This window comes from Mirounga leonina, unplaced genomic scaffold, assembly GCF_011800145.1.
Source record: "Mirounga leonina isolate KUSES-001 unplaced genomic scaffold, KU_Mleo_1.0 Mir_205, whole genome shotgun sequence".
NCBI lineage: Eukaryota > Metazoa > Chordata > Mammalia > Carnivora > Phocidae > Mirounga > Mirounga leonina.
In genome coordinates this window covers 2,222,173-2,248,437 of record NW_023270515.1, presented here as the reverse complement: position 1 = coordinate 2,248,437, position 26,265 = coordinate 2,222,173, and the positions used below count along the sequence as shown (strand labels likewise).

General features: G+C 42.3%; 1 protein-coding gene across 1 annotated transcript in view; it reads left to right on the top strand.

Annotated features, from left to right (window-relative positions):
- The window catches only part of DSCAM (DS cell adhesion molecule), a 651,058-nt gene that overhangs the window by 6,810 nt on the left and 617,983 nt on the right, over positions 1–26,265 (top strand). Inside the window, exon 3 of the mRNA XM_035028849.1 lies at positions 15,741–15,887. Coding sequence (XP_034884740.1) covers positions 15,741–15,887 — 147 coding nt within the window. The remainder of the gene's footprint in view (positions 1–15,740; positions 15,888–26,265) is intronic.

Below are 26,265 nucleotides of genomic sequence, written 5' to 3'. Positions count from 1 at the left end.
GATATTAAGTTGTGTGAGTTCTTTATATATTTTGGGTATTAACCCTTATCAGATGTTTGGTTTGCAAATATCTTTTCCCATTCAATGGGTTGCCTTTTCATCTTGTTAATGGTTTCTTTGACTGTGAAAAAGCTTTTTAGTTCACTGGAGTCCCATTTGTTTGTTTTAGCTTTTCTCTTCCTTGTAGGAGGAGACTGGTCCAGAAAAATATTGCTAAGACAAATGTCAGAGAGTTTACTGCCTATGTTTTTCTTCTACGAGTCTATGTTTTCTTCTAGCAGTTTTATGGCTTCAGGTCTTACATTCAAGTTTTTAATCCGTTTTGAGTTGATTTTAGTGTAAGAAAGTGGTCCAGTTTTATTCTTTTGCATGTGGCTCTCCAGTTTTCCCAGCACCATTTATTGAAGAGACTGTCTTTTCCCCATTGTCTATTCTTGCCTCCTTTGTCATAGATTAATTGACCATATATGCATGGGTTTATTTCTGGGCTCTCTATTCTATTCCATTGATCTATGTGTCTGTTTTTGTGTCAGTACCATACTTTTTGGATTACTATAGCTTTGTAGTATAGTTTGAAATCAAGGAGCATGATACCTCTGGCTTTGTTCTTCTTTCTCAAGATTGCTTTAGCTATTCATGGTCTTTTGTGGTTCCATAAAATTTTAGGATTCTGTGAAAAATGCCATTAGTTCTGTGAAAAATGCCATTGGTATTTTGATGGGGTTCACATCAAATCTGTAGATTGCTTTAAATCATAATTTTTTGGTACTTACAATCTTTTAAAAGACAATTGACTGTTTAAACAAACATAATAATAATGTCTTGTGGGGTTTGTAACATATATATGAGTAAAATGTATGACAATAATAACATTTAGGCCTGGAGTAAGGTGGGGAAGTATAGTATTGTAAGTTTTTTTTCTTATATGTGAGGTTGCATAATATCACCTGAATATAGATTATGATAAGTTACAGATGTATGTTATAAAATGTAAAGCAATCACTATAGCAAAACAGAGAGTTATGGCTTATAAGCTTCATAATAAAGGAGAAAAAATGGAATCATTAAAAAAATTCTCAATTCTAAACAAAGAATAAAAAATAGGAAAAAGGAAACAAAGAGCAGATGGTAAAAATAGAAATAAAAAAGCCAAGATGATGAATTTAAACCTAACCATTCCAATATGCACATTAAATATAAATGCTCCAACTATCTGATTTAAAAGGCAGAAATCGCTAGATTAGTTTCAAATATTGCTTAAAAGAAATGTACTTTAAATATAAAGATGCAGATATATTAAAGGTAACAGGATGGGAAAATATGTACTATGCTATTAACTCAAATAAATTTAGTCAAAAATATAAAAAAATTGGAGTAAGTACATTAATATCAAAATATATTTCAGAGCAAAGAATTTTATCAGGGCTAAAGTTCATTTCATAATACAAAGGAGCCATTTAATTGAGAAGATATGACTATTCTAAATATTTATGCCCCCTACAACAGCACTTCAAAATACATAAAATAAAAACTGAAAGAACTTTGAGGAGAAACAAATCAAAATTTGTCATTGGAGATTTCAATACCCCTCTTTTATTAATGAGCAGTAGGCAGAATCAGCAAGGATAAAGAATATTTGAACAACACTATTAAATATTTGACCATATTAACATTTAAATAGAGAACAATGAATCCAACAATAGCACAATGCACATTATTTTCAAGGTCACACAGAAATTTAGCACAATGCACATTATTTTCAAGGTCACACAGAAATTTACCAATATAAACCACATTATGGGGAATGAAGAAAGTCTCAGATGAGTTTTTAAAAAATAAAATTATATAAAATGTGTTCTTTGACTGCAATGGAATTAAGATAGTAATCACTAACTCCAGGAAACCTCCAAATATTAGGATACTAAATAACTAAATAGTCTGTGCAAAAGAAAAAGCAGAAGGAAAATTAAAGGTGTTTTGAATGGAATGAAAATGAAAGCACAAGATCTAAGAAAGAATTTTGGGGATGCCACTAAAACAGTGCTTGGGGGACAGTTATAGTTTTAAAAACCCCGATTAGAAATAAAAATGGTCTCAAATATTGGTATCAGCTTCCATCTTAAAACTAGAAAAGAAGAACAAATTAAAACCAATATAGGCAGAAAGGAAAGAAGAAAAATCAGAGTAAAAATCAATAAATTATAAAACATAGAAAATCTATGAAGCCAAAACTTAGTTCTTTGGAAAAAAATCAATAAAATTGAGAAACTTCTGGCCAGACTGAAAAGAAAAATAAGAAAGAAGACAAATTACCAATGTCAAGAATGAGGAAGGTTATATCAGTATATATTCTACAGATATTAAAATTATAATAAACTATTAAGGACAAGTGTTTGTCAATAAGTTCAACAACTTAGATGTAATGAGAAACTCCTTAAAAGACATAAAATACCAAAACTTTTTCAAGAAGAAATAGATAAACTGAAGAACCCTGTATCTTTTAAAGAATTTGAATTTGTAATAAAAAATTTTCTACAATGAAATTCCAGGCTCAAATGGATTTACTGTTGAATTCTACCAAACACAAGGAAGAAATAATAAAAATTCTACACAAACTTTTCCAGGAAACTGACAAGGAGAAAATATTTCCCAAATCATTTTATGAGATTAGCACTACCTTGCTATTAAAACAAGATAAAGACATTACAAGAGGAAAAGAAAAACATCAAAAACTAATGATGTATCGTATGGTGACTAACATAACATAATAAAATAAAATTAAAAAAAAAGAAAAACAAGTATCTCTCATGAGTATATAGATGTAAAAATTCTAAAAACAAAATTTTAGCAAATTGAATTCAACAACAAAGAAAAAGGATAATACATCATGACTATGTTGGCCTTATCTCCAGAATGTAAGATTAGTTTCACATTTGAAAAGTAATCCAGGGAGTTTACCATATTAACATTTTAAAAATAAAAACCATGTGATCATTTCAATCGATGCAGAAAAGCATTGACAAAATACAACAGTCACTTATGATAAAAATTCTCAGAAGACTAGGAATAGAAGTGAACTTCCTCATGTTAATAAAAAGCACCTACTCTAGCTAACATCTTAATGGTCAAAGATTGCTTTTCCTCTAAAGATGAAGAATAAAAGGATGTGTGCTGTGTGCTTTCACCACTTCTTTTCAATATTGTACTGGAGGTGGTAGTCAGGGCAATAAGGCAAGAACAATAAGTAAAAGGCTAGTAAGCACATGAAAAGGTGTTTAACATCATCAGCCTTCGAGGAAATGCAGATTAAAACTACAGTGAGATATCTCTACAAATCTCAAAGTAAACACAATGGCCAGACCAAGTGTAAGTGAGAAGATGCATCAGCTGGGACTCTCATGCACTTCTGGTGGTAATGTAAGATGGTACAGCTCCTTTGGAAAATAGTTTGGCAATTTCCTTAAAAGATGAACATATACCTGCCATATATTCCAGCCATTCTATTCTTAGGTATTTAACCAAAGCATATGTCCATACAAAGACTTTTACATGGATGTTCATAGCAGCTTTATTTGTAATAGCCAAAAATGGGTCAAAGCCCATCAACAGACAAATGAGTAAACAAATTGTGGTTTACCCATAAAATTGGATGAAAAAGAATGGACTACAGAGTCCCCCCTCCTTATCCACTGGGGACTTGTTCCAAGGTACCCAGTGGATGCCTGAAACCATGAATAGTAACAAAGTCTATATGTACTGTGTGTTTTCCTATACATACATTCCTAGGATAAAGTTTAATATATAAATTAGGCACAGTAAGACATTAACAACAATCATAAAATTAAAACAATGTGCTGTAATAAAAGTTATGTGAATGTGGTCTCTCTCTCAAAATATCTTATTTTGCTGTGGCTTATTGCCTTCTTCTTGTGATGATGTGAGATTATAAAATGCCTCTGTGATGAGATGAAGTGGGATGAATGATATGCACATTGTGATGTGGCCTGAGGCTACTATTGACCTTCTGATGATATGTCAGAAGGAAGATCATGTGCTGCCAGACCATGGTTGACCATGGGTAACTGAAACCACGAAAAGGAAAACCACAGATAAGGAGGGAGTACTGTATTGATAAACATAGTAGCAGGGAGGAATCTCAAAATAACTACACTGAGTGAAATAAGCCAGATAAAAATGTAGGTACTGTATGAGTCCATTTATATAAGACTCTGAAGCGTGTAAATTAATCTATAATTATGGAAAGCACGTCAATGTTTGCCTGTGAAAGAGGGTGGGAAGGATGGTTCACAGAGGAAAACAAGTTAACTTTTCAGGTGATGGGTCTGTTCATTATCTTGATTGTGGCGGTGACCTCATGAGTGTCTACATATGTCAAAACTTATAAGTAAACATGTTGTTTTAGTGTATGCCAATTGTATCTTGCTAAAGTTGTTCTGAGAAAAAACAAGTAATAGTATTTGGCTGACCTAGTTACTTAAGAGTTGTCTTGATGTTCAGAGTACCAGTAGCTATTAGAAGTTGCATGTCTCTGTGCTGCGCTGCCCAGCCCACAGTAAGCCCCTTAGTTGTCTCTTGCCTCTACATCACACAAAATAGTCTGGAACCTCTGCTCATAGGTGGTTGTACTGAGAGAGAGCAGCTAAGCAGATTGTTCTATCCATTTCTCTGCTTTCTGATTTTGAAATGGAAATCTTGACAGAGTATCTGTCTTTCCTCAGGATGCTTGGGAACTGTGGGTTGAACATCTTTCATCCTCCATGTGGACCAGAAAAACAGAGGAAGCCTGTGGAAAAAGAGAAGGGTGAAGCCAGGATCAAAGAGAAAGAGGTTGTAGGGCCCTTCTCAGGGCCCAGTTGCAGGTTCCAAAGCAATCGTGTCTTCAAAGAAGTCTCCTCTTTCAGCTTCTGGTAGCTCAGATCAGCTCCTCTTGCCAGCAGTCAGACTCAGTGAATAAAGTGGTTATGGGCTGGACATTGTGCCAAGTATTTTGAGGCATTCTCTATTTTAATCTGCACAACCAGGCGAGGTTGAACTTATTTCCATTTTCAGACAAGGAAAAGGGGATTTCTGTGAGCCTGTCATTGCCTGTTCATAGGAGTTGTGGTTGGAAGCCAGTTTACCTAAAAGGTGCTGGTCCCGTGCCTCACAGTCTCTGCAATATTCCCTGCGCATGTCACCTTCGCTCTTCTCCCTCTTTCTTCTCCACCTCTAATTCCTCCTGTCCTTTGGTGCCAGCTCAAGTGCCTCCTTCCCCAGTTCCATCCTTCTCTCTCACCCAGGCCCATCAGTCTTTGATTGTTTTCTTCTAGTTTTTCTGCCACCTGAATTTTCTTTCTTCAGCTGATCATTCCATAAGTGTTAGGATCTCCATAGTCCCTGAGACAGTGCTTGACATGAAGGTGTATTCAAGATGTAACTGATTATTTGAGGCACATCTCAATTTATTAAGTAATCGGCTACAAAATATAATAGAACGAAACCCAATTTCTATAAAACTAATGTGCCTCCAGGTCACATTGTACCTCAGATGACCATTTCCTAAACAGGGAAGACAGGCGTCAACCCTCCTCCTAGCCCTAAGTCCTCTGGTGTTCCAGAGAAATCTGACACATGAGCATTTGTTTATGTTTTATTACTTTGGAAGTAGGCATCAAAGGGTAGGAACAATCCGAGTCCAACCCATCAGGAGAGGAGGGCCACCCAGACCCACCTCCCCTGTAGTGCCCAATTCTTCAAACTTTCTTCTGACTTACCTCCACCCCATTATCCCCCATTGTCTGATTGCTGCATGGGACCGACATCCCGGGCTGGGAGCAGTCCCACAGGGCCCAGTGCTGAGAAGGTCCTGGAGTTCTGGCTTAATGCTATCCTGTTGCCCCCTTGAAACATTAATGCTTTTCTCTCTCCATTTGTGTTTCGTAAATAAAGATAATGGGACAATGGGACAGGCTCTGGGAGCTCAGTGCCTCAGCTCTTGCAGGGTCCTGCCTCATGCCACCTCCTCCAGATGGGTTCTTAGCAACCCTCTCTCCAGTCTCTGGGTACCCAGAGCCCCACTTAGGCTCCACCTCCCTAACCCCACTATGACCACTGCGGGCCCTCTGAAGCTGAGTGCTCTGGCCCTGCCTGGCCTCTCCTCTCTGCCCCTGTCCAGCAACCACTGCCACCCTCCATCCTGGCTGGGGCAGGAGTGTGGGTAGGAGTGGTGCACATGCTCTGAAGTGGGGCATGGTGAAAGCCACCCCTTCCCCAAGTTAGCATGGAGGCTGTAATCCCTTAGAGGTCACCTGTCCACCACGGGAGGGGTAACAGGGAAGGGAGATTGCCTTCTCCATCCCTAGCTGGGGCATGGTGCGTCAGCCCAGACACTGGCAGGAGGAGCCCTGTGGCTGGTGGGCTGTGTGTGCCCAGCGGAGTGGGATCCAGAGCTCCTGTGATGGTGTGTACCTGCTCAGTGTCTGTCCTGCATCCCAGGGAGTGTGACATTGAGCAGCAAATAAAAAACACTATGACAGGTTGGGAGAAAGACCACAGGAGAAGGAAAAAGTTTTATATTTCTAGTATCTTCGTGGGCCTTTTCCCCTCTTTTGTAAATAAGGGCTCCTGGATTTTTTTTTTTTATTCTTATGTTAATCCCCATACATTACATCATTAGTTCTAGATGAAGTGTTCCATGATTCATTGTTTGTGCATAACACCCAGTGCTCCATGCAGAATGTGCCCTCCTCAATACCCACCACCAGGCCAACCCATCCTCCCACCCCCCTCCCCTCTAGAACCCTCAGTTTGTTTTTCAGAGTCCATCGTCTCTCATGGTTCGTCCACCCCTCCGATTTCCCCCGCTTCATTCTTCCCCTCCCGCTACCTTCTTCTTCTTCTTTTTTTTTTTTTCTCTTAACATATATTGCATTATTTGTCTCAGAGGTACAGATCTGAGATTCAACAGTCTTGCACAATTCACAGCACTTACCAGAGCACATACCCTCCCCAGTGTCTATCACCCAGTCACCCCATCCCTCCCACCACCCACCACTCCAGCAACCCTCAGTTTGTTTCCTGAGATTAAGAATTCCTCATATCAGTGAGATCATATGATACATGTCTTTCTCTGTTTGACTTATTTCACTCAACATAATACCCTCCAGTTCCATCCACGTCGTTGCAAATGGCAAGATCTCATTCCTTTTGATGGCTGCATAATATTCCATTGTATATATATACCACATCTTCTTTATCCAGTCATCTGTCAATGGACATCTTGGCTCTTTCCACAGTTTGGCTATTGTGGACATTGCTGCTATAAACATCGGGGTGCATGTACCCCTTCGGATAAGGGCTCCTGGATTTTTAATTTGCTCTGGGCCCCAGGAGTTATGTGCTTGGCCTGACTTGGTTAAATTCATTTTCATAGTAGAATATGAAATGAGACTATTCCTTGTTTATTCATATTTATGTTTTAAAGGGTCTTTGCATTTGAAAGGATGAAGTCTAACAGAGAGGGGTGGGTTCTCCAAATGCACATCAGCCCTGAGATCCCTGCTCACTCAATGTGCCTGAATTTGCCCCAAAGCCACATCACTGTAGATTCTCTCTTCTCATCCCCTTACCACATTAGATCTTATGGAAAGACTTCAAAGCTTGTAAATTTGACTAAGGAGGGCTAAGAGGACCATCATGGACACAATTGGCAGCCCTTGAGTCAGATCCCTTGGCTCTGCGTGCTGGTTGCTGAGAGCTCACACAGAGAGACTTCAGAGGATGGTTGGTGTCCTGGAGTCGCTTCATATGCACCGAGTGGGGAGTGCTTGGGAATGCCGGGCCCTGGGACCAGCCCTGAGCCAGCGCCAGACTGCTCTAAGGATAAAGTTCCAGCTCTAGGCATGGAGTGAGAGGAGCTCTAAGTGTAATTCACATTCACAGCTCCCCTAGGGATCAGATGGAGGCTGGGACTGCCCTGAAATCACACCCTGGCTTAGCTGCTGACCCTGCCCTGCTCTGCATCCCCAGCCTCTCTCTCACTGGTCCTCCTGGGATCATGTCTACAGTCAGTCACTTTCTCCCAGCTCCTCAGCTCCAGCCTGCTTCTGGGGAGAGCCCAGCTTAGGACACAAGGTGCAAGGCTTAGGTTACCCTATCCTGTAATATAAATGTCAATCATGTTTAAAATAACATTTAGTTTTTGCCCAGATCTTAGGTTTGTAGTCTAGTCTCTGTTCCCCTAAGTAGTGGTAGTAAGGACTAGATGTACCAAGTGCCTTGGGGAGGCTTACTGTGATCCTGGGATACTTGTATTGTGCTATGAGAGGTATATTCCGATAGATAGCAGTGTTGGCTTCTTAAGTTGTGGGGGCCTCAGGAAGAAACATTTTCATTAATAAGGTGGAGATCTGTAATGAAAACCCAAGTTGTTTTTTTAAAACAAAAGATAATGATTATATTCTACAATAGGGTTAAAAATACTTGCAACAGGGAAGCTCTGTGATTTTTATTTATTCTTTCTCCAAGCATTTATTGAGCACCTACTATAACTCCTATATGCCAAGCATTGTTAGAAGTTCTACAGTAATTTTTTTAAAGGCTCCCTGTGGGAAGAAGAATCTAGTGAGGGAGTGGAGTATTTCCTCCCATGCCTTATTCTTTCTGCGCTGAGTGGAGTGCAGTGCACCCAGGTTGTATCCCGGCCTCAAGAAAATCTGGGCTCTTTGGGGCTGACGTGAGGGATAGAGGGTGTAGGTGAGAGCAGTGGGCAGTTGAAAGGGAGAGGGTGCCCCATGGTATGTGTGGGAGGCCTGGACTGAGGAGTTCTGAGGGTGCAGGACTTTGGATGCAAACAGGGAAAGTCCCTATGTGGTCCCTCTCTGTGGCTCTGGTGACCGGCACCTAGCGCATGACTGCATGCCCGCTGGGAAGGCGCTTCCTCTATCTCTCTATGGGCATCTTCTCTTGTCCCTGCTCTTCCCTGGCTGGGACAGAGAAGTAGGCTCCCTGGCCTTAATTTCCATGAAAATTTCCTCCACCTGAGCCATTTGTGTGGAGCAGAGTGCACTGGAAGTTTGAGGAGATGAAGTGATTTTATAGTTCACAGCCAGCATCCTGCAAACACACAGACTTACATTGGATTCCTGCACCTGCTCCGGTGAACCTATCCCTGTGCTAATGGACTCTTCGGACCTCAGCCAGGTTGTCCAGTCCCTTCCTCTTCTCTTCTCGACCCCTTCCTCTCCTCTGTCTTCTTCCCTCCACCACACCCCAATCCTCATTTATTAATGAGTTTGGTTACTTTACTTCTTTGTCGCCTCTTTCCGACCTATGACTATGGACCTCCGCCCTCCCCAAAGTGTTACTGATCGAGGTATTTTCCTGTACAAAGTCAGTTCCTGCTCCTGTGTATAATGATAATGTTTCTGAGGCCAGGCTCTTGAGCACCTGAGCTATTGCCCTTGGGGACTTTTTGGCAAGCAGTGCTTGGCACATCGCATCAGACTGCTATGGAGTGCACAGATGGGGGTCTCAGGAGAGTCCCAAACTTCTGAAAATCTCTCTGGTTTGAGACAGGAATGAAAAAAAATTCTCCAAGTTAGGAAAATATTAAATACTAATGTTAAAAGCAGGGCTTGGGGAGCAATCCTCTGAATAAGGGCATGCTTTAATACTAAAATACTCAGCATATCACAGAACTAGCGCCCATCTTAAAAATCTTCTTCTAGAACGTTCACCTCTGCCAATTAAGAGATTACCCTTTAGAAACTCATTCCTATTTTCATTGGTATGCTGATTTCTTTAAAAAGTAATTCCACAGCCAGTTTTCTTGACACGTATTTGTCCAGTAAATGGCTAAAACATGAAGAACGCTGAATGGATGATGAGAGAAGTGGTCTCTGTGGCTATCTTAGAAAACCAGAGACTTCTAAAACTCAGACTTTGAGAATCTTCCTGTCCCAACCCCCTCATTTTAAGTTTGAGGAAAATAAAGCTTGGGAGAAGTGAGGCTTGCACCCATATTTATTGAACTGGGGTGAGGCATGGCTTGGATTAGAGCCTGATTTCTCCTTATCCTGGAGACAAAGATCTTCCTCCTGTTGGGTGATGGTGTGGATCCAGTTCTCGCTGCTGGTATCCATAACCTTACCCCACCTGCTCATGGCAGGCACCATCCTGAGTGCTGTACCTACCTTAACTGACTGAGTCATTGCATTCCCCCAGTGGTAGATTTATCATCAAAATCCCTGTTGTCTAGATGGCAAGGGCATTCACTCACTGTGGGAGTGGATGGACTTCGCTATGAACCCAGGCAGGTGGGCTTGCAGGGTGGGCCCTGAACCCCACTGTCACCCTGCCTCTAACCCAGACATCTAGCTCATGGATGTCCCCTTGGAGAGTTTTAGGGCTACTCCTATTGTTGGAGGTGCTGGGGCAGGCTCCCTAAGCAGCATCCTTCCCTAAGCCAAGGGAAGTGGAGTAGTTGTTTCTAAGACTGTTTTACAACTGTCAAAAAAAAAAAAAATCACTTATGCAGAGTTACTTTAACTGTCACCTAGTTTTTAAGAATTCCCAGGAGAGGTTGCCTTTCTTGATTTTTTTTTAAACTCTTTCTTTACAGTCAGAAAATTTTTCCTTTGTCCTCAGGGGACAGGGAGAGCAGTGTCCTATGATCATAAGAAGATTACTCAGCCATCAGAAAAGATGAATACCCAACTTTTACATCAACATGGATGGGACTGGAGGAGATTATGCTAAGTGAAATAAGTCAAGCAGAGAAAGTCAATTATCATATGGTTTCACTTATTTGTGGAACATAAGGAATAACATGGAGGACATTAGGAGAAGGAAGGGAAAAATGGGGGGGGGAATTGGAGGGAGAGATGAACCATGAGAGACTATGGACCTGAGAAACAAACAGGGTTCTAGAGGGGAAGGGGGAGGGGGGATTGGTTAGCCCGGTGATGGGTATTAAGGAGGGCACATACTGCATGGAGCACTGGGTGTTATATGAAAACAATGGATCGTGGATCACTATATCAAAAACTAATGATGTATGGTGACTAACATAACATAATAAAATTAAAAAAAAAAAAGCTACTTTACACTTCCAGGTGCATGGAGGGGGCAGAATGAGCTGTTTTTAGAAATGCTCTTGCCATTTAGAAAACAGTGTGGTTGCTGGGGGCGGAGCAAGATGGCGGAGGAGTAGGAGACCTGGATCTCGTCTGCTCCCAGGAATTCAGCTGGATAGGGATCAAACCACTCTGAACACCTACAAACTCAACAGGAGATCAAAGAAAAGAAGAGCAACAACTCTCTGAACAGAAAAGCGACCACTTTCTGGAAGGTAGGACGTGCGGAGAAGTGAATCCGAGGCGATATTCGGGAGGATAGACGGCGGGGGAGGGGCCTCCGGCGGCCGCTTCTGGCAAGTGATAGAGCCGCGGAGCACAAAATCGGAACTTTTAAAAGCCTGCTCCGCCGAGGGACGTCACTCTGGTGGCTCAGCGGGGGGTGGAACCCTCGTGGGACAGTGTGGTCTCAGGACCCTCGGGGTCACAGAAAGACCGGGGGTGCCCAAGTGCAGCAGAGCTCCCAGGTATCGGAGCAGGGAAGCCGGCTGCAGAGGCGGAGCCCAGGTGCGGGCTCTCAGCTCGGGGTGGCCCTAAACCGTGATCCGCGGCCCAGTCGGGCCCCTGCTCCTCCAGCAGGGACCCAACAAGCGGCAGATCCGGGGAGACTCACCTTCCTCCCCCGGGAGGAGCCGGGGGGGAGTGCACCGCAGGGATCTGCTGGGTTTGGAGACTCCACCCGGGTCGTGAGCCAGAGATAGAAATGCGCGGTCACAGGCCGGGGGAGCACGGAGTGCGGCCGGAGACCGGGGAGACGGGAGTGACTGACGGCTTTGCTCTGGGGGCTCACTGAGGAGCGGGGCCCCGAGTTCTCGGCTCCTCCGGGGCGGAGATTGGGAGGCCGCCATTCTCACTCTCCGCCTCCAAAGCTGTACGGAAAGCTCGCAGGGAACAAAAGCCCCAGAGAGCAAACCCGAGCAGATGACTTAGCCGGGAGGGGGCAAGGGCGGGGCAATTCCGCCTCCGGCAGAGACATTTGGAAACCACGGCAACAGGCCCCTCCCCCAGAAGATCCGCGAGAACAGCCAGCCAAGACCAAGTTTACCGATCAATGAGAACGGCAGAACTCCAGCTCCAGGGGAATATTGCACATAGAATCCATAGCTTCTATACCATGATTCCTGAGTCTTTCAAAGTTAATTTTTTTAACTGTCTTTTTTTTTTTAATTTTTCTTTTGCCCTTTTTCAACCAACATCTTACCAATCCCTTTTTTAAAATACATTTTTATTTTTCATTTTTAGAGTCATATTCTATCCATCCATAGTAGTTACCCTTATTTTTGGCATATATATATATATATAAGTTGTTCTCTCTTTAAAATTTTGAGATACAGTTTCTTCCAACAGATCAAAATATACCCTAAATCTCTAGTGTATGGCTTTGTTCTAATCTCCTGGCTGATCACATTCTCTCCCCCCCCTTTTTTTTTAATCCTCTTCTTTCTTTTTTCAACCAACTTCTTATCAATTCCTTTTATAAAATCTTTTATAATTTTCATCTTTACAGTCATATTCCATCCCTTCATCGTACTAACCCTTATTTTTGTACATATATAAGTTTTTCTTTCTTTAAAATTTTGGGAGGCACTTTCTTCTAACAGACCAAAATACGCCCCAAATCTAGTGTGTGGCACTGATCTATGCACCACCCTGATCATATTTGATCATATTCTGTTTTTTTGTTTTGTTTTGTTTTTATTTGTTTTTATCTTTTTCTTTCTTTTTTTCTTTTTCTTTTTTCTTTCTTTCCCTTTCTTTCCCTCCAGTTTCAGGTCTATTCTGATTTGTTTAGTGTATATTTTCTGGGGACATTGTTACCCTGTTAGCAGTTTGTCCTCTCATTCATCCGTTCTCCTTTGGACAAAATGACAAGATGGAAAAAAATCACCTCAACAAAAAGAACAAGAGGCAGTACCGCCTGCTAGGAACCTACTCAATATGGACATTAGTATGATGCCGGATCTAGAGTTCAGAATCATCACTTCAAAGATACTAGCTGGGCTTGAAAAAAGCATGGAAGTTATTAGAGAAACACTTTCTGAAGAAATGACTAAAATCTAACCAAGTCGAAATCAAAAAGGCTATTAATGAGGTGCAATCAAAAATGGGATAACTGCTAGGATAAATGAGGCAGAAGAGAGAATCAGTCATATAGAAGACCAAATGATGGAAAATAAAGAAGCTGAGACAAAGAGAGATAAACAACTACTGGATCACGAGGGCAGAATTTGAGAGATAAGCGATACCATAAAACGAAACATTAGAATAATTGGGATCCCAGAAGAAGAAGAAAGAGAGAGAGGGTCAGAAGGTATATTGGAGCAAATGATAGCAGAGAACTTCCCTAATTTGGGGAAGGAAACAGGCATCAAAATCCAGGAGGCACAGAGAACCCCCCTCAAAATCAATAAAAATAGGTCAACACCCCGACATCTAATAGTAAAACTCACAAGTCTCAGAGACAAAGAGAAAATCCTGAAAGCAGCTCGGGAGAAGAGATATGTAACCTACAATGGTAGAAACATTAGATTGGCAACAGACCTATCCACAGAGACCTGGCAGGCCAGAAAGGACTGGCAGGATATATTCAGAGCACTAAGTGAGAAAAATATGCAGCCAAGAATACTATATCCAGCTAGGCTGTCATTGAAAATAGAAGGAGAGATAAAAAGCTTCCAGGACAAACAAGAAATAAAGGCATTTGCAAACACAAAACCAGCACTACCAAGAAATATTGAAAGGGGTCCTCTAAGCAAAGAGAGAGCCTAAAAGCAACATAGACCAGAAAGGAACACAGACAATATACAGTAACAGTCACCTTACAGGCAATACAATGGCACTAAATTCCTATCTTTCAATAGTTACCCTGAATGTAAATGGGCTAAATGCCCCAATCAAAAGACACAGGCTATCAGATTGGATAAAAAAACAAGACCCATCCATATGCTGTCTGCAAGAGACTCATTTTAGACCCAAAGACATCCCCAGATTGAAAGTGAGAGGGTGGAAAACCATTTACCATGCTAATGGACACCAAAAGAAAGCTGGGGTGGTCATCCTTATATCAGACAAATCAGATTTTAAACCAAAGACTGTAATAAGAGATGAGGAAGGATACCATATCCTACTTAAAGGGTCTATCCAAAAAGAAGATCTAACAATTGTAAATATCTGTGCCCCTAACATGGGAGCAGCCAATTATATAAGGCAGTTAATAACAAAAGCAAAGAAACTCATCGACAACAATACAATAATAATGGGGGACTTTAACACCCCCCTCACTGAAATGGACAGATCATTTAAGCAAAAGATCAACAAGGAAATAAAGGCTTTAAATGACAACTAGACCAAATGGACCTCACAGATATATTCAGAACATTCCATCCCAAAGCAACAGAATACACATTCTTCTCTAGTGCCCATGGAACATTCTCCAGAATAGATCACATCCCAGGTCACAAATCAGGTCTCAACCGGTACCAAAAGATTGGGATCATTCCCTGCCTATTATCAGACCACAATGCTTTGAAACTAGAACTCAATCACAAGAGGAAAGTTGGAAGGACCTCGAATACATGGAGGCTAAAGAGCATCCTATTAAAGAATGAATGAATGAACCAGGAAATTAAAGAAGAATTAAAAAAATTTATGGAAACAAGTGAAAATGAAAACACAACTGTTCAAAATCTTTGGGATACAGCAAAGGTAGTCCTAAGAGGAAAGTATATAGCAATATAAGCCTTTCTCAAGAAACAAGAAAGGTCTCAAGTACACAACCTAACCCTACACCTAAAGGAGCTGGAGAATGAACAGCAAATAAAGCCTAAACCCAGCAGGAGAAGAGAAATAATAAAGATCAGAGTGGAAATCAATGAAATGGAAACCAAAAGAACAGTAGAACAGATCAACGAAACTAGGAGCTGGTTCTTTGAAAGAATGAACAAGATTGATAAACCCCTGGCCAGACTTATCAAAAAGAAAAGAGAAATGACCCAAATCAACAAAATCATGAATGAAAGAGGAGAGATCACAACCAACACCAAAGAAATACAAAGAATTATAAGAACATATTATGAGCAACTCTATGCCAGCAAATTAGATAATCTGGAAGAAATGGATGCTTTCCTAGAGATGTATTAAAAAAAAAAAGTGAAGAAACCTGCAGTTCATGTCTTAAACACTTTCATCCCCTTCACAAATAAACCACACTGTTGTCTTTTTTTTATGTTATGTCAGTCACCATACCTTACATCATTAGTTTTTGATGTAGTGTTCCATGATTCATTGTTTGCATATAACACCCAGTGTTCCATGCAGAACGTGCCCTCTTTAATACCCATCAACAGACTAACCCATCTTCCCATCCCCCTCCCCTATAGAACCCTCAGTTTGTTTTTCAGAGTCCATCGTCTCTCATGGTTCGTCTATCCCTCCGATTTCCCCCCCTTCATTCTTCCCCACCTGCTATCTTCTTCTTTTTTCCCCCAATGACTGTATTTGGTACAATTACTCTATGTAAGCTACAGCGCATATATTTGAATGACCTTATACCAGAATGAGCTCCTGCTGAGGTGTCTTACCAAGGGTCCTCTCCTTACCTTCCAGTTTTACGGGAGCCCTATACAGTCCGTGTGGAGGACCAGAAAACCATGAGAGGCAATGTTGCGGTCTTCAAGTGCATTATCCCCTCCTCAGTGGAGGCGTACGTCACCGTCGTCTCCTGGGAGAAAGATACCGTGTCACTCATCTCAGGTAGGCGGGGCACGTCCGGGGCACAGGGCATGGGGCTCACCTTCGAGGCTGTTCCAGGTATTGAATTGGGTCGCTGGATCTGTGTTCATCCTAATAAGAATTAGCATACGGATGGTTGATGCTCTTTGAGGATTGTGTGACTTCAGTGCTTTATATTGCTTTCGTGGCTCGATTCAGATATTCTTCAGTGAATTGACTGATGGACAGAAATAAGTTAATGTACATATAGCCATCATGTTACTTCTCAGAGGCAATTTTGGCTTGTTTCTGCTCCTGAAAATAGGGCAGTGGGGTTTTTGCACCTGTGAGAGTCCTCAGTGATAACACTTACAACCGATAGCCTGAAACTATAATCTGGGAAACAGAAGCTCTGGTTTTCACTGCTGTGACCCTTTCAAATGTCTTAAGAGCTATGTGATGTCTCTGATCTCTTTCTTGAAGATTCTATTCAGAGTATGTATTCATTACTGAGATATATATATATATATAAAATAGGTTTATTTTCAGAACCTGGAAATGACGCAACTGAAATTTTGCTTCTAAGATGTTATGGTTCTTTTCTTGTGGTGTTTAAGTAGATTTCTTGCCCCCTTGCTGTTTACCTGGAAAGGGTCCAGTGCTCCTGCTTTGCTCATCTTTGGATAGTGAGTGACCCTGGGCTGCTTTCGGAGAACAGTGGTGATGAGCATCCAATGTGCTGTAACAGGTTATAAATGCCTGCTTTTCTTTGTTGTTTTTTTTTTTTTAAAGATTTTATTTATTTATTTGACAGAGAGAGAGATAGCGAGAGCAGGAACACAAGCAGGGGGAGTGGGAGAGCGAGAAGCAGGCTTCCTGCTGAGCAGGGAGCCCGATGTGGGACTCGATCCCAGGACCCTGGGATCATGACCTGAGCCGAAGGCAGACGCTTAACGACTGAGCGACCCAGGCACCCCTGCTTTTCTTTACATGTCTGTGTGGATGTGTGCACAAGTGTGCACACACATATGCTTTCATACAACTCTTGAATACCCCCCAAATTTTGCCCATTTATAGACCTAAGAAATTGGAACTAAACTCTCATGGTGACATAGCATTTCTGTTTTTCAGCTTATTGATTTTCTAGACAGGGTAGGTTGCCAGTGTAGTTAACCATTAAAACAATCATTAAACCATTAGAAAAAATTAAATCTTTGGTCTTTAAAGTACATCCAGTAAACTAGCATGTAACAGACATCAGATTTTCTTAACACTGTCCAGTCAGAGTCCCTCGAACTTCACTGAACAATAAATGCCTTGCTGTTATGTTGATTAATCATCATAACTTAATGTATTGAGAAAATACTAAGCTTAATACCTGAAATATGACTGCAAATAATCATAATAGACTCACCTGTATCCTTGTATTTGTTGTGGTTTTTAAAAAATTTTATTTATTTATTTTTAGTAATCTCTAAACCCAGTGTGGGGTTTGATCTCATGACCAAGCGTCACATGCTTTCCTGACTGAGCCAGCTGGATACCCCTACTTGTTGTCTTTAATTAATGGTTTTAAGGGCCTCTCTTTCGAAGTCATTTTAGTTTCTTAATGGCAGATGGAGAGATCTGATGACACGTCTCTCTGGCTGAGTCCAGGGCCAGAGTGGAAGGGTATTGACACGCATGTAGTGAGGGCTTGTGGGTGCGCCGAGGGGGAGGATGTGGGACAGGATTTGCAGTCTCCCACACTCAGGGGCCTGGGCTGATGGAGGCTCAGCCATCATAGAACAGCCATCAGACAGCCTCCAGGGTTTGCCGTGAAGAGGGAGAGAACAGTGGAGGATTACAAACTGTCTCCGTGTACTTTTACTTGAGGAGACATATTCATTTCTGTTAATATTTAATTGGCCAAAGCAGGTCACATGGTATATCTTACTTCAGTGAGGTGTGCCCAGAAGGAGAGAACCACTGGAAATCTGGGTGAGAAATAGAAATATCTACCGAAGGTTTTATATACCTATTGATATAAATATCTATATCCATAGATATGTTTTATATGTTCGCAATATAAATTATTTGTAAAAAATATACTGTGTGCATTCTTATGTTTCCTAGGCATCTTTTTTTTTTTTTTTTTTTAAAGATTTTATTTATTTATTTGAGAGAGAGAGAACACATGAGAGGGGATAGGGTCAGAGGACGAAGCAGACTCCCTGCCGAGCAGGGAGCCCGATGCGGGACTCGATCCCGGGACTCCAGGATCATGACCCGAGCCGAAGGTAGTCGCTTAACCAACTGAGCCACCCAGGTGCCCCCTAGGCATCTTTAATTAGTGGTATTCCCATGCAGGTTTCATCTTGTTGCAATCGATGTGAATAGAATTTTTTTTTTTCAAACGTGAACCTAATAAAATAAATTAAATGGAATTTTATATCTGGTGAGCAGAAAGAGTCCTGATATGCAAACACAGAGCTGGGGTCTTGCTGATGGGTTCTGATGAGACCCACATCTCCTCAATCATGCATGGGAGCTTTACCCTTTGGCAAAAATTTAAAAACAATGTGTGCCAGGGATAAGCACTTGGCTTTTCTTTTTTGCACAAAAGTATTGAGAAAACCTATGTAGTATATAGGCTTTGATCTCATTTAGGGATACTTCAGTAGCAAGTTTTTGTTTGTTTGTAAGTAAGCCATCTAACCAAACACAAGGCATTCTCAAGATGCTCCACGTGGCTCACATGGTGTGTGTGTGCATGTGTGTATGTGTGTGTGTATACAGAGAGAGAGAGAGATGGAGAGAGAGACAAAGAGACAGAGACAGAGAGACTGAGACACACCCAGAAAGAGAGTGAGTCAGAGCTGTTTGCATTCTCAGGGAGTTTAACATGAGAACAGCGCCCCGTTGCAGTGTTATGATCTGTAAACAGGAAGTCTGGAAATTATCCTTATGCAACTTGCGGTGGTTTGCTATTGGACCCTGTTTCCAGCACCCGAGCTCCACCCACTGGGGCTGCCAAAAATGCCCAGGGAAGGAGGTCATGAAGCCATTGGAGGTGACAAAATGGTTAAAAACATTGGGGATCTTAATTAATAAGCCAGTTCCTTATGGTTTTGGTGGAGAAGGATTACATTTCTCGCTGGCGGCCAGGGCCCTGAGTGAGGTGGGGCACAGGGGACTACACGTAGGAGGTCAGGAGGTTCAGAGAATGAGCCCAGGGCGTCCATCCTGTAGGCAGCAGGGGGACATCTGGATCGTATGCCTGGCAGATTGTCTTCAAAAGGTTAATTTGTCTGTGATTTGTAAATAAACGTATAGCCCCAGTGCCTCCTTGCTAAACTGATTTAGATTTGGTGGTTGGCAGGGGCCGTCACCCCATGTCAGTCTTTCTGGGATTCCAAGACAGCCCAGCCCTCAGTGAATCTGGCTGGGAATGCTCCCAGGAAACATGTCTGCTCTGCACACATCACTTCCTTCGATGGAGGAGGGCAGTGAACCAAATCCTCCATGAAAATGAGGCTGTGTGAGTCTCCACCGCAGTGGATAGAGTGGGAAGAGAAGACTGGGAGTGGGGCTGATCCAAGAAAGCTGGAGCTCCCACAGGCCTTGGCCACTGTCCCTGCATACATGGGGCTCGTGGCAGGAGCTCGCCTGCACAAGGAGAGGCCTGTCCCCTGGGGCTCCGCTCTTGTCCGCCCCCTCAGCCTCTTGGGTCCAGAGCTCCCTGGGGGAAGGCCAGAGAGGCAAGGCCTGCTTCTGGTTGGTGAGCATCCAGCTTCTGCAGACCTTCTAGGCCAGGGCTCTTTGGAAACCTAGACTAAGGTGAATGGGTATCTGTCGCCTAGGAAAAAATGTAAATATCAGTGAATTCCTATAAAAAGAAAGGAATGGCTTCTATGGGCATGTCTTACTAATTTTTGCCCTTTACCTTGGTTGAGCAAATCAATGACTGGGCTATGTTCTTGCAGGGGTGAGAAGCACCAGTCATGTCTGTCTGGGTTCCAACGTGAGCTGTATGGATTCATTAGCCGTTCCAACAGTTGTGTTCATTAGCTTATTACACATGAGGTCATGCATTGATTTCTTTCCAGGGGAGGTTTAAGTTGGCCTGACTCTAGACTCAGGAATCGAGCTGTGCTTCTCTTATCAGATGAGGTCATTAGATCACCAAATTAAGAGCATTAATGGGTTCATTTATTTTAAATGATCTTTGGAAAGAATCCTCCAATGGTCTTGTTATGGACTGAATGTCCATGTCCCCTTAAAATTCATATGTTGAGGTCCCAACTCCCAATGTGATGGTATTCGGAGGTGGAGCCTTTGGAAGAATTAGGGTTTGAGGAGGTCATGAGGGTGGGGCACTCCATGATGGGATTAGTGTCCTTAAAATGAGAGACACCAGGGCCCTCCTTCTCCACTGTATGAGGACAGTGAATCTCAGAAGAGGGCTCTTACACAACCCGACTGTTGAGGCAGCCTGTTCTTGGACTACCAGCCTCCAGAATTGTGAAAAATAAATGCCTCTTGTTGAAGCCTGTGGTATTTTATTTATTTATTTATATATTGCAGCCAGAGCTGGAAAAACAGGCTGAGAAGTAGCCTTCCCATAATTCCCCCAGGGGAAGGAGAGGCACGTGATGTCTGATGCTACTCTGTGCTCTGCTTTGCCACCTCCCTGGGCTCTTCACCTGACCACAGGATGGCGTGTGGTCCACCTTCACTCTCATACTCTGGCAGATGGATGATAGGCACTGGGGAACGTGTGGAGGGAACACATCTCAGGGACAGGTGCACATTGTGCATCTACTGTCCTCAATGATCTACTGCCTTCTACCTAAGAGAAAGGAGACAGGAAAAGCAAGAGCGATGATGTCCATACTCATTTTCCAACATCCTTATCACTTCTCTTCCTCTGAGCACAAATGAGAGCCTTTTAAATATTAGAATATTAATGTAGCCCAATAAAAGTGTAGTAGTTTGGATAGCGATGTGCCTTGGGAGGTATTGCTGATGTGGAGATAGGCAAGACTCCATCCCGGCAAAGAACAATATTGACAGCTTTATATTTGGGTTTCACTCAGTGGCCCGTTGTGAGTTTCTTCCCGATTAGGGAGGCTGGCAATGAGAGAGCCCAGCATTCTGCGTCTGTTTCCTCTGATAAAATTCTGAGAATCTCACTGGGGGTTTAGCTACATTAACATCAAAGACACAGCCCAAGGGTAACCGGATTTGGAAAATGGAAACAGTGAACATTTTACTATTCCCAGAGAATCTGCCTCCCTCTTTAGCACTGGCCCAATTTTCTGTTACGATATTTCCCATCTGACCACCTCTATTAGTGATGACTCAAGGAGAATGTTATCTCTTAGGATCAATGAGTTCAAGTCTACAGATGATTATCTGTTTCCTGTATTTTGGGTAAAAGTGAACAATTTTCTGCCCAGATTAAATATCAAAGGACATTAGCCCAGCACTTCACATGAAACACTTGTGGTGGTTTATGGATGCAGTATTTGGGTCTGGTCACCACAGATAAGGCGGGATCTGGGCTTGAAGAAGCCCCCGGTGGAGACGGCTTCTGCTCTCAGGGAGCTGAGCGGGGAGATTACCGTGGTGTGTGTGGTGTGAGCATGGGGACAGGCAGGGGGGTGACCACCCCAGGAACACACACCTGCAGTGTGTGGGAGGGACACGAGTGGGGAGAGACAGAGCTTTCCCAGAAGTAGTGGCCGTTTAAGAGAATGTTGGTTTGCATTTTAGGCTGGGGAAAACAATTACATCGTAGATACAGTCACCCCAGGTAGGCAAGGTTTTCAAGTTTCAGCAAACTTAAACTAAGAGCAGGTTTGATGTACTCGATTGTCTTTTGGAGTGGGGGGCACAGCTGCTGGGAGCAAGGAGGGCTGTATGTGGCCCATTGTCTCTGTTCATGAACCCCACAACTCTAAGAGAGTGCACGTTCTCGCCTCCTAAGGCACTCATATTTTCATTTTACTCCTAGTCACTGAGCATTTTCAAGGTGACCTGGGATGAAGCTGCTCAGGTTGCCATGGTGGTGATAAGACCCAGTTCTGCCCTCAAGGTGCTTGTGAGTAAGGGGAATGAGAGCAACATCAAAATGACTTAGGGGACAGGCCTATTGTCACCTGAAGGCCTGGTCTTTGATTTTAAAAGTCTAGGGATGTGATGAGCACTGGGTGTTCTATGCAACCGACGAATTACTGAACTCTATATCTGAAACGAATGAGGAACTATATATTGGCTAAATGAATTTAAATAAAAAAATAAATAAAAGTACCAGGGAGTTGCAGGAAGAAAGAAGCACTGTTCACTGAAAAAGAAATTTGTAGGTCCAAATGGAAACTGTTAAAGGAGCATTTTCCTTTCCTCCCTCCCTCCCTCCCTTCCTTCATTCCTCCCTCCCTCCCTTCCTTCTTTCCCTCCTTCCTTCCTCCCTACCTCCCCATCTATCTTAATTTCCAGCAAGTAGGAGCCTCATTACAAACACTCGAAATCAGCATAGGATGGATGTAGCAGACTGGAATTAGAAAGGTGGAGAGATGTAATATTTTCACTGTGCTATATTTTGAGCAAGCGGGATAACTGAAAAACGGGCAAGTGCACAGGAAAGGAGGGTCCTGGTCTCTTTCTTTTTAAAAAGCCATTACTTGATTATACTTTTGCCACTTAAGTCTATTTTCACTAAATTAGTTTTTGCATGCTACTCTGCTGCCACCTGAAAGTAATTAAAACCTGTCTGGGGAGTGCAGAGGAAACTCCGCCTGACACTGGGAATGAAGGTGATGTTAGACAGGTGGCTCAAGTCTGGCATTCCGGAAATAAACCGCTAGTGAGATCCTGAAAGATCCAGAGTGAACAGAAAGTCTACTAAGTGTCAGCCTTCAGAGAGAAGACACATTCCCAGTCTCAAAATCAGAAATTGTATTGAAGACTATAGCTCAAAACAAAAAAAAATGTTTTTGATTTTTGAACTTCTGAGACAAGTAGACACATGGCTAAAGACATGTTAACATAGTGTTTTAAAAAAGAAAGAAAGGAAGAGGAAAGGAAGAGAGGGAGAGGAAGGAGGGAAGGAAGGAAGGAAAGGAAAGGAAAAAGACAAGGAAAATGTGGTAGCAAATTTATCCCGGAGCATCTTAGGGTGTGTGTATGCGTATGAGACATATGTGTTGGGTCATTAGGTCAGCCTCACGCACTGCTTGGTTTCCTACCAAGGATCACCAGGGGATTTTGGCTGCTGATTGCAGCTCCCACAGATTAGCTGGTGACCAGGGAGCAAATCTCTTTTTTTCCCTGCCTCAGCTTCCATATGTAGATAGAAGATGGTTTTACTGCTCCCTCTCCTAATAAAATGGCAGAATATTAAAACCCCAAATTGAATATTTCATTTCTCAAGCCAGCTCTTTTTTTTTTTTTTTTTTGTCTTAGATTTAATCACATAGAATTTTTATTTTATTCGTGTTTCAGAGGCTTGGTGATTTGCTAGGAGGACTCCCAGGACTCAGCATATAATTTTACTCACCTCTGTGATTTATTACAGTGAGAGGATACAGAGCAAAATCAGCAAAGGGAAAAGGTGTATGGGGAGAAATCTGGAGGAAACCAGGCACAAGCTTCCAGGACTTTCTTCCCCATAGATTCGCATAGGTCACACTTAATCCCCATAGCAGGGAATGATGACAAGTATAAAATGCTCTCTACCAGGGAACTCATTAGCGATTCAGTGTTTAAGGATTTTACTGGAGGCCAGTCACGTGGCACTCTCTGCCTGGCATGTACCAAAATTCCAGACTCCCAGAAGGAAAGTTTAGGTGTTCAAGAAACCCTATTGTTTGTATAGTTTAGACACAGTGAGGTGGCCGGAACCCTCCTGAAATTCCAGTTACCAGACACCAGCCAAGGGTCAGCCTTGCAAGCAGGCCTGTTAAGGAAAGCAGTTCTAGACCTATTATGTTAATTGGTTTCTGTACAGGGCGGTTTTCTCAGAGATGGCAGCTCATTGCTTGTCACCCAGTCGACAGTCCCTTTTTGAATGTGCCCAGCACCAAATGCTGGAGAAAGCATGTGAATAACTTCTTCCTAATCTTGCATGGTCTGGTCTCTACCACTTGCATGCTACCAAAACTTACATTTTCAAGGTCACCCAGTATTTCCTAATGTCAAATCCCAACGGCAAGTTCTGACTTCCTTGAAGAAGCTATGCCACTGACCTTCTTCCTCCATTGGTGGCCCTCCTTTGGTTGGCTTTCTCCTCTCTGATTATTTCTGCACTATCTCTTTCCTTATTTTTTCCTCCCTGCTCAGAAATGTAAATAGACCCCAAAACTCAGTCTTTACCCTCAGCTCCTTCCAGTCTCCACTTTCTTTATTGGTCATCTCATTTCTTTCCTGGGGCTTTGTCCATCATGTCCATGTAGATGATCCTAACTTTGGGCCTGTCTTCTCCCCTGGGCTTGCTTATTCCCCACTGTCTGCTCCCCTCCTGCCACCTCCAACAGAGCATAACTAAAGCAGAATTCAGCATTCTTTCCAACCACAAATCAATTTGCCTTTCAATTACTTCTTTCTTTTTTTTCTCCAGATCTTAACTATTAGTTTCCAAAGTTTCACAAACTAGGTGCTAATACCTTAAAACAACAGAAATGTATGCTCTCACAGTTCTGGAGGCTAGAAGTACAGGATTAAAATGTCAGCAGGGCCATGCTCTCCCTGAAGGCTCTAGGGTACAATCTATTCTATGCATTTCTCTGAGCTTCTGGTGGTTCAGCTGGTCCTTGGCATTCCTCAGCTTATAGATGCATCACTGCAATGTCTGCCTCTTTGGTCACATGGCCTCTGTCCTGGGCATGTCTCTGTGTCTCTTCTCTTCTATAAGGACACCAGTCAGATTGGATTAAGGGACCACACTACTCCACAATGATCTCATCTTAACTAATTACATTTATGATGACCCTATTTCCAAATGAGGTCATATTTCAAGGTTCCAGGAAGGACATGAATTTTGGGAGGACACTCTTCAACCCAGTACATTAACAAATCCCAATTTCTTTTGACCTTCTATTACACCTATTTTACATCTTTCTATCACCTGCTTGACAACTAACAAATGGTATCAAATGAGATCCTGAAATAAAAACAATTTCAAAAGGAAGGACACAAAAAGAAGAAAGTTTCAGTGCAGAGTGCCCATACCTGAATGACTGTTCCTGTGCTGGCCCCTTTGCCCTGTCCCAGCTGTGTTAGAATGCCAGCTGGTAGCCACACAATTAGCTGCTTCCCCCTCAGCTGTGTGTAGCTGCCCTTGTGTCAGACTGGGCTAGGGGCCAGGATGGGGACAGAATCAAGATGTTCCAGAGCCAAGACACCAGGGACTATAGGCAAACTGCTTGACTTATATTTTCAGATCATGCTATGGACTGAATTGTGTCCCCACATTCATGAGCCCTAACCCCCAGTATTTGGAGATAGGGTCTTTAAATGGTAATTAAGGTTAAATGAGGTTTTAAGGGTTGGACTCTAGTCCAGTGGGACTATGGCCTTATAAGAAGAGGGAGAGAGACATGTGAACACTGAACACACAGGAGGAAAGTAAGGGGGCTCTCACCTGAAACCAACCCTACCAGTACCCTAATCTCCGATTTCCAGCCTCCAGAACTGTGAGAGTGCATTCCTGTTGTTTAAGCCCCCCAGTGTATGGTATCTTGTTATAGCAGTCTGAGCTGACTAATATAGATGATATGCATATAAACTCACTTTCTCAATCTAATTCTGCCACTTCAAAACTCCACATGTTACATTGCTTCCCCACCCAACTTTCTAGGTTGCACTGACACATTAGTAAATAACATATATGAAGCAATCTGATGATAAAGTGAGCTCTCATGCTTTTGATAAATGATTCTATTTTCAGGTGCAGTGGATATTTTTGTAATTTAGAGTCCTACGCTTCCCTCCCCTAAGGGAAAGGAGGACATTTATTACTGGAAAAATGAATAATAAATTTCCCAAATGGCTAGTCATCTGAAAACTTATATGCAATACAAAATTTCCTATGCGAGTGAAACCATATGGTATTTGTTGTACACCTGAAACCAATGTAACCTTTTGTGTCAACTATACTAAAAAATATTGTGATGTGATGAGCACTGGGTGTTGTACACAACTGATAAATTATTGAACACTACATCTGAAACTAATGATGTACTATATGTTGGCTAATTGAATTTAAATAAAAAATTAAAAAAAAATTTAAAAAAATTAAAAAATTTCCCCCCAACATACCCCAAATTCAAAAGTCAATCCCAAAGTAACTGTATTTTTGTTGGATAAACAATCACTTCGGATTGAAATGTCTACAACTAAGCCCTATTTGCAGTGGCTGTGCTGTGTCGATGTGTGGGGA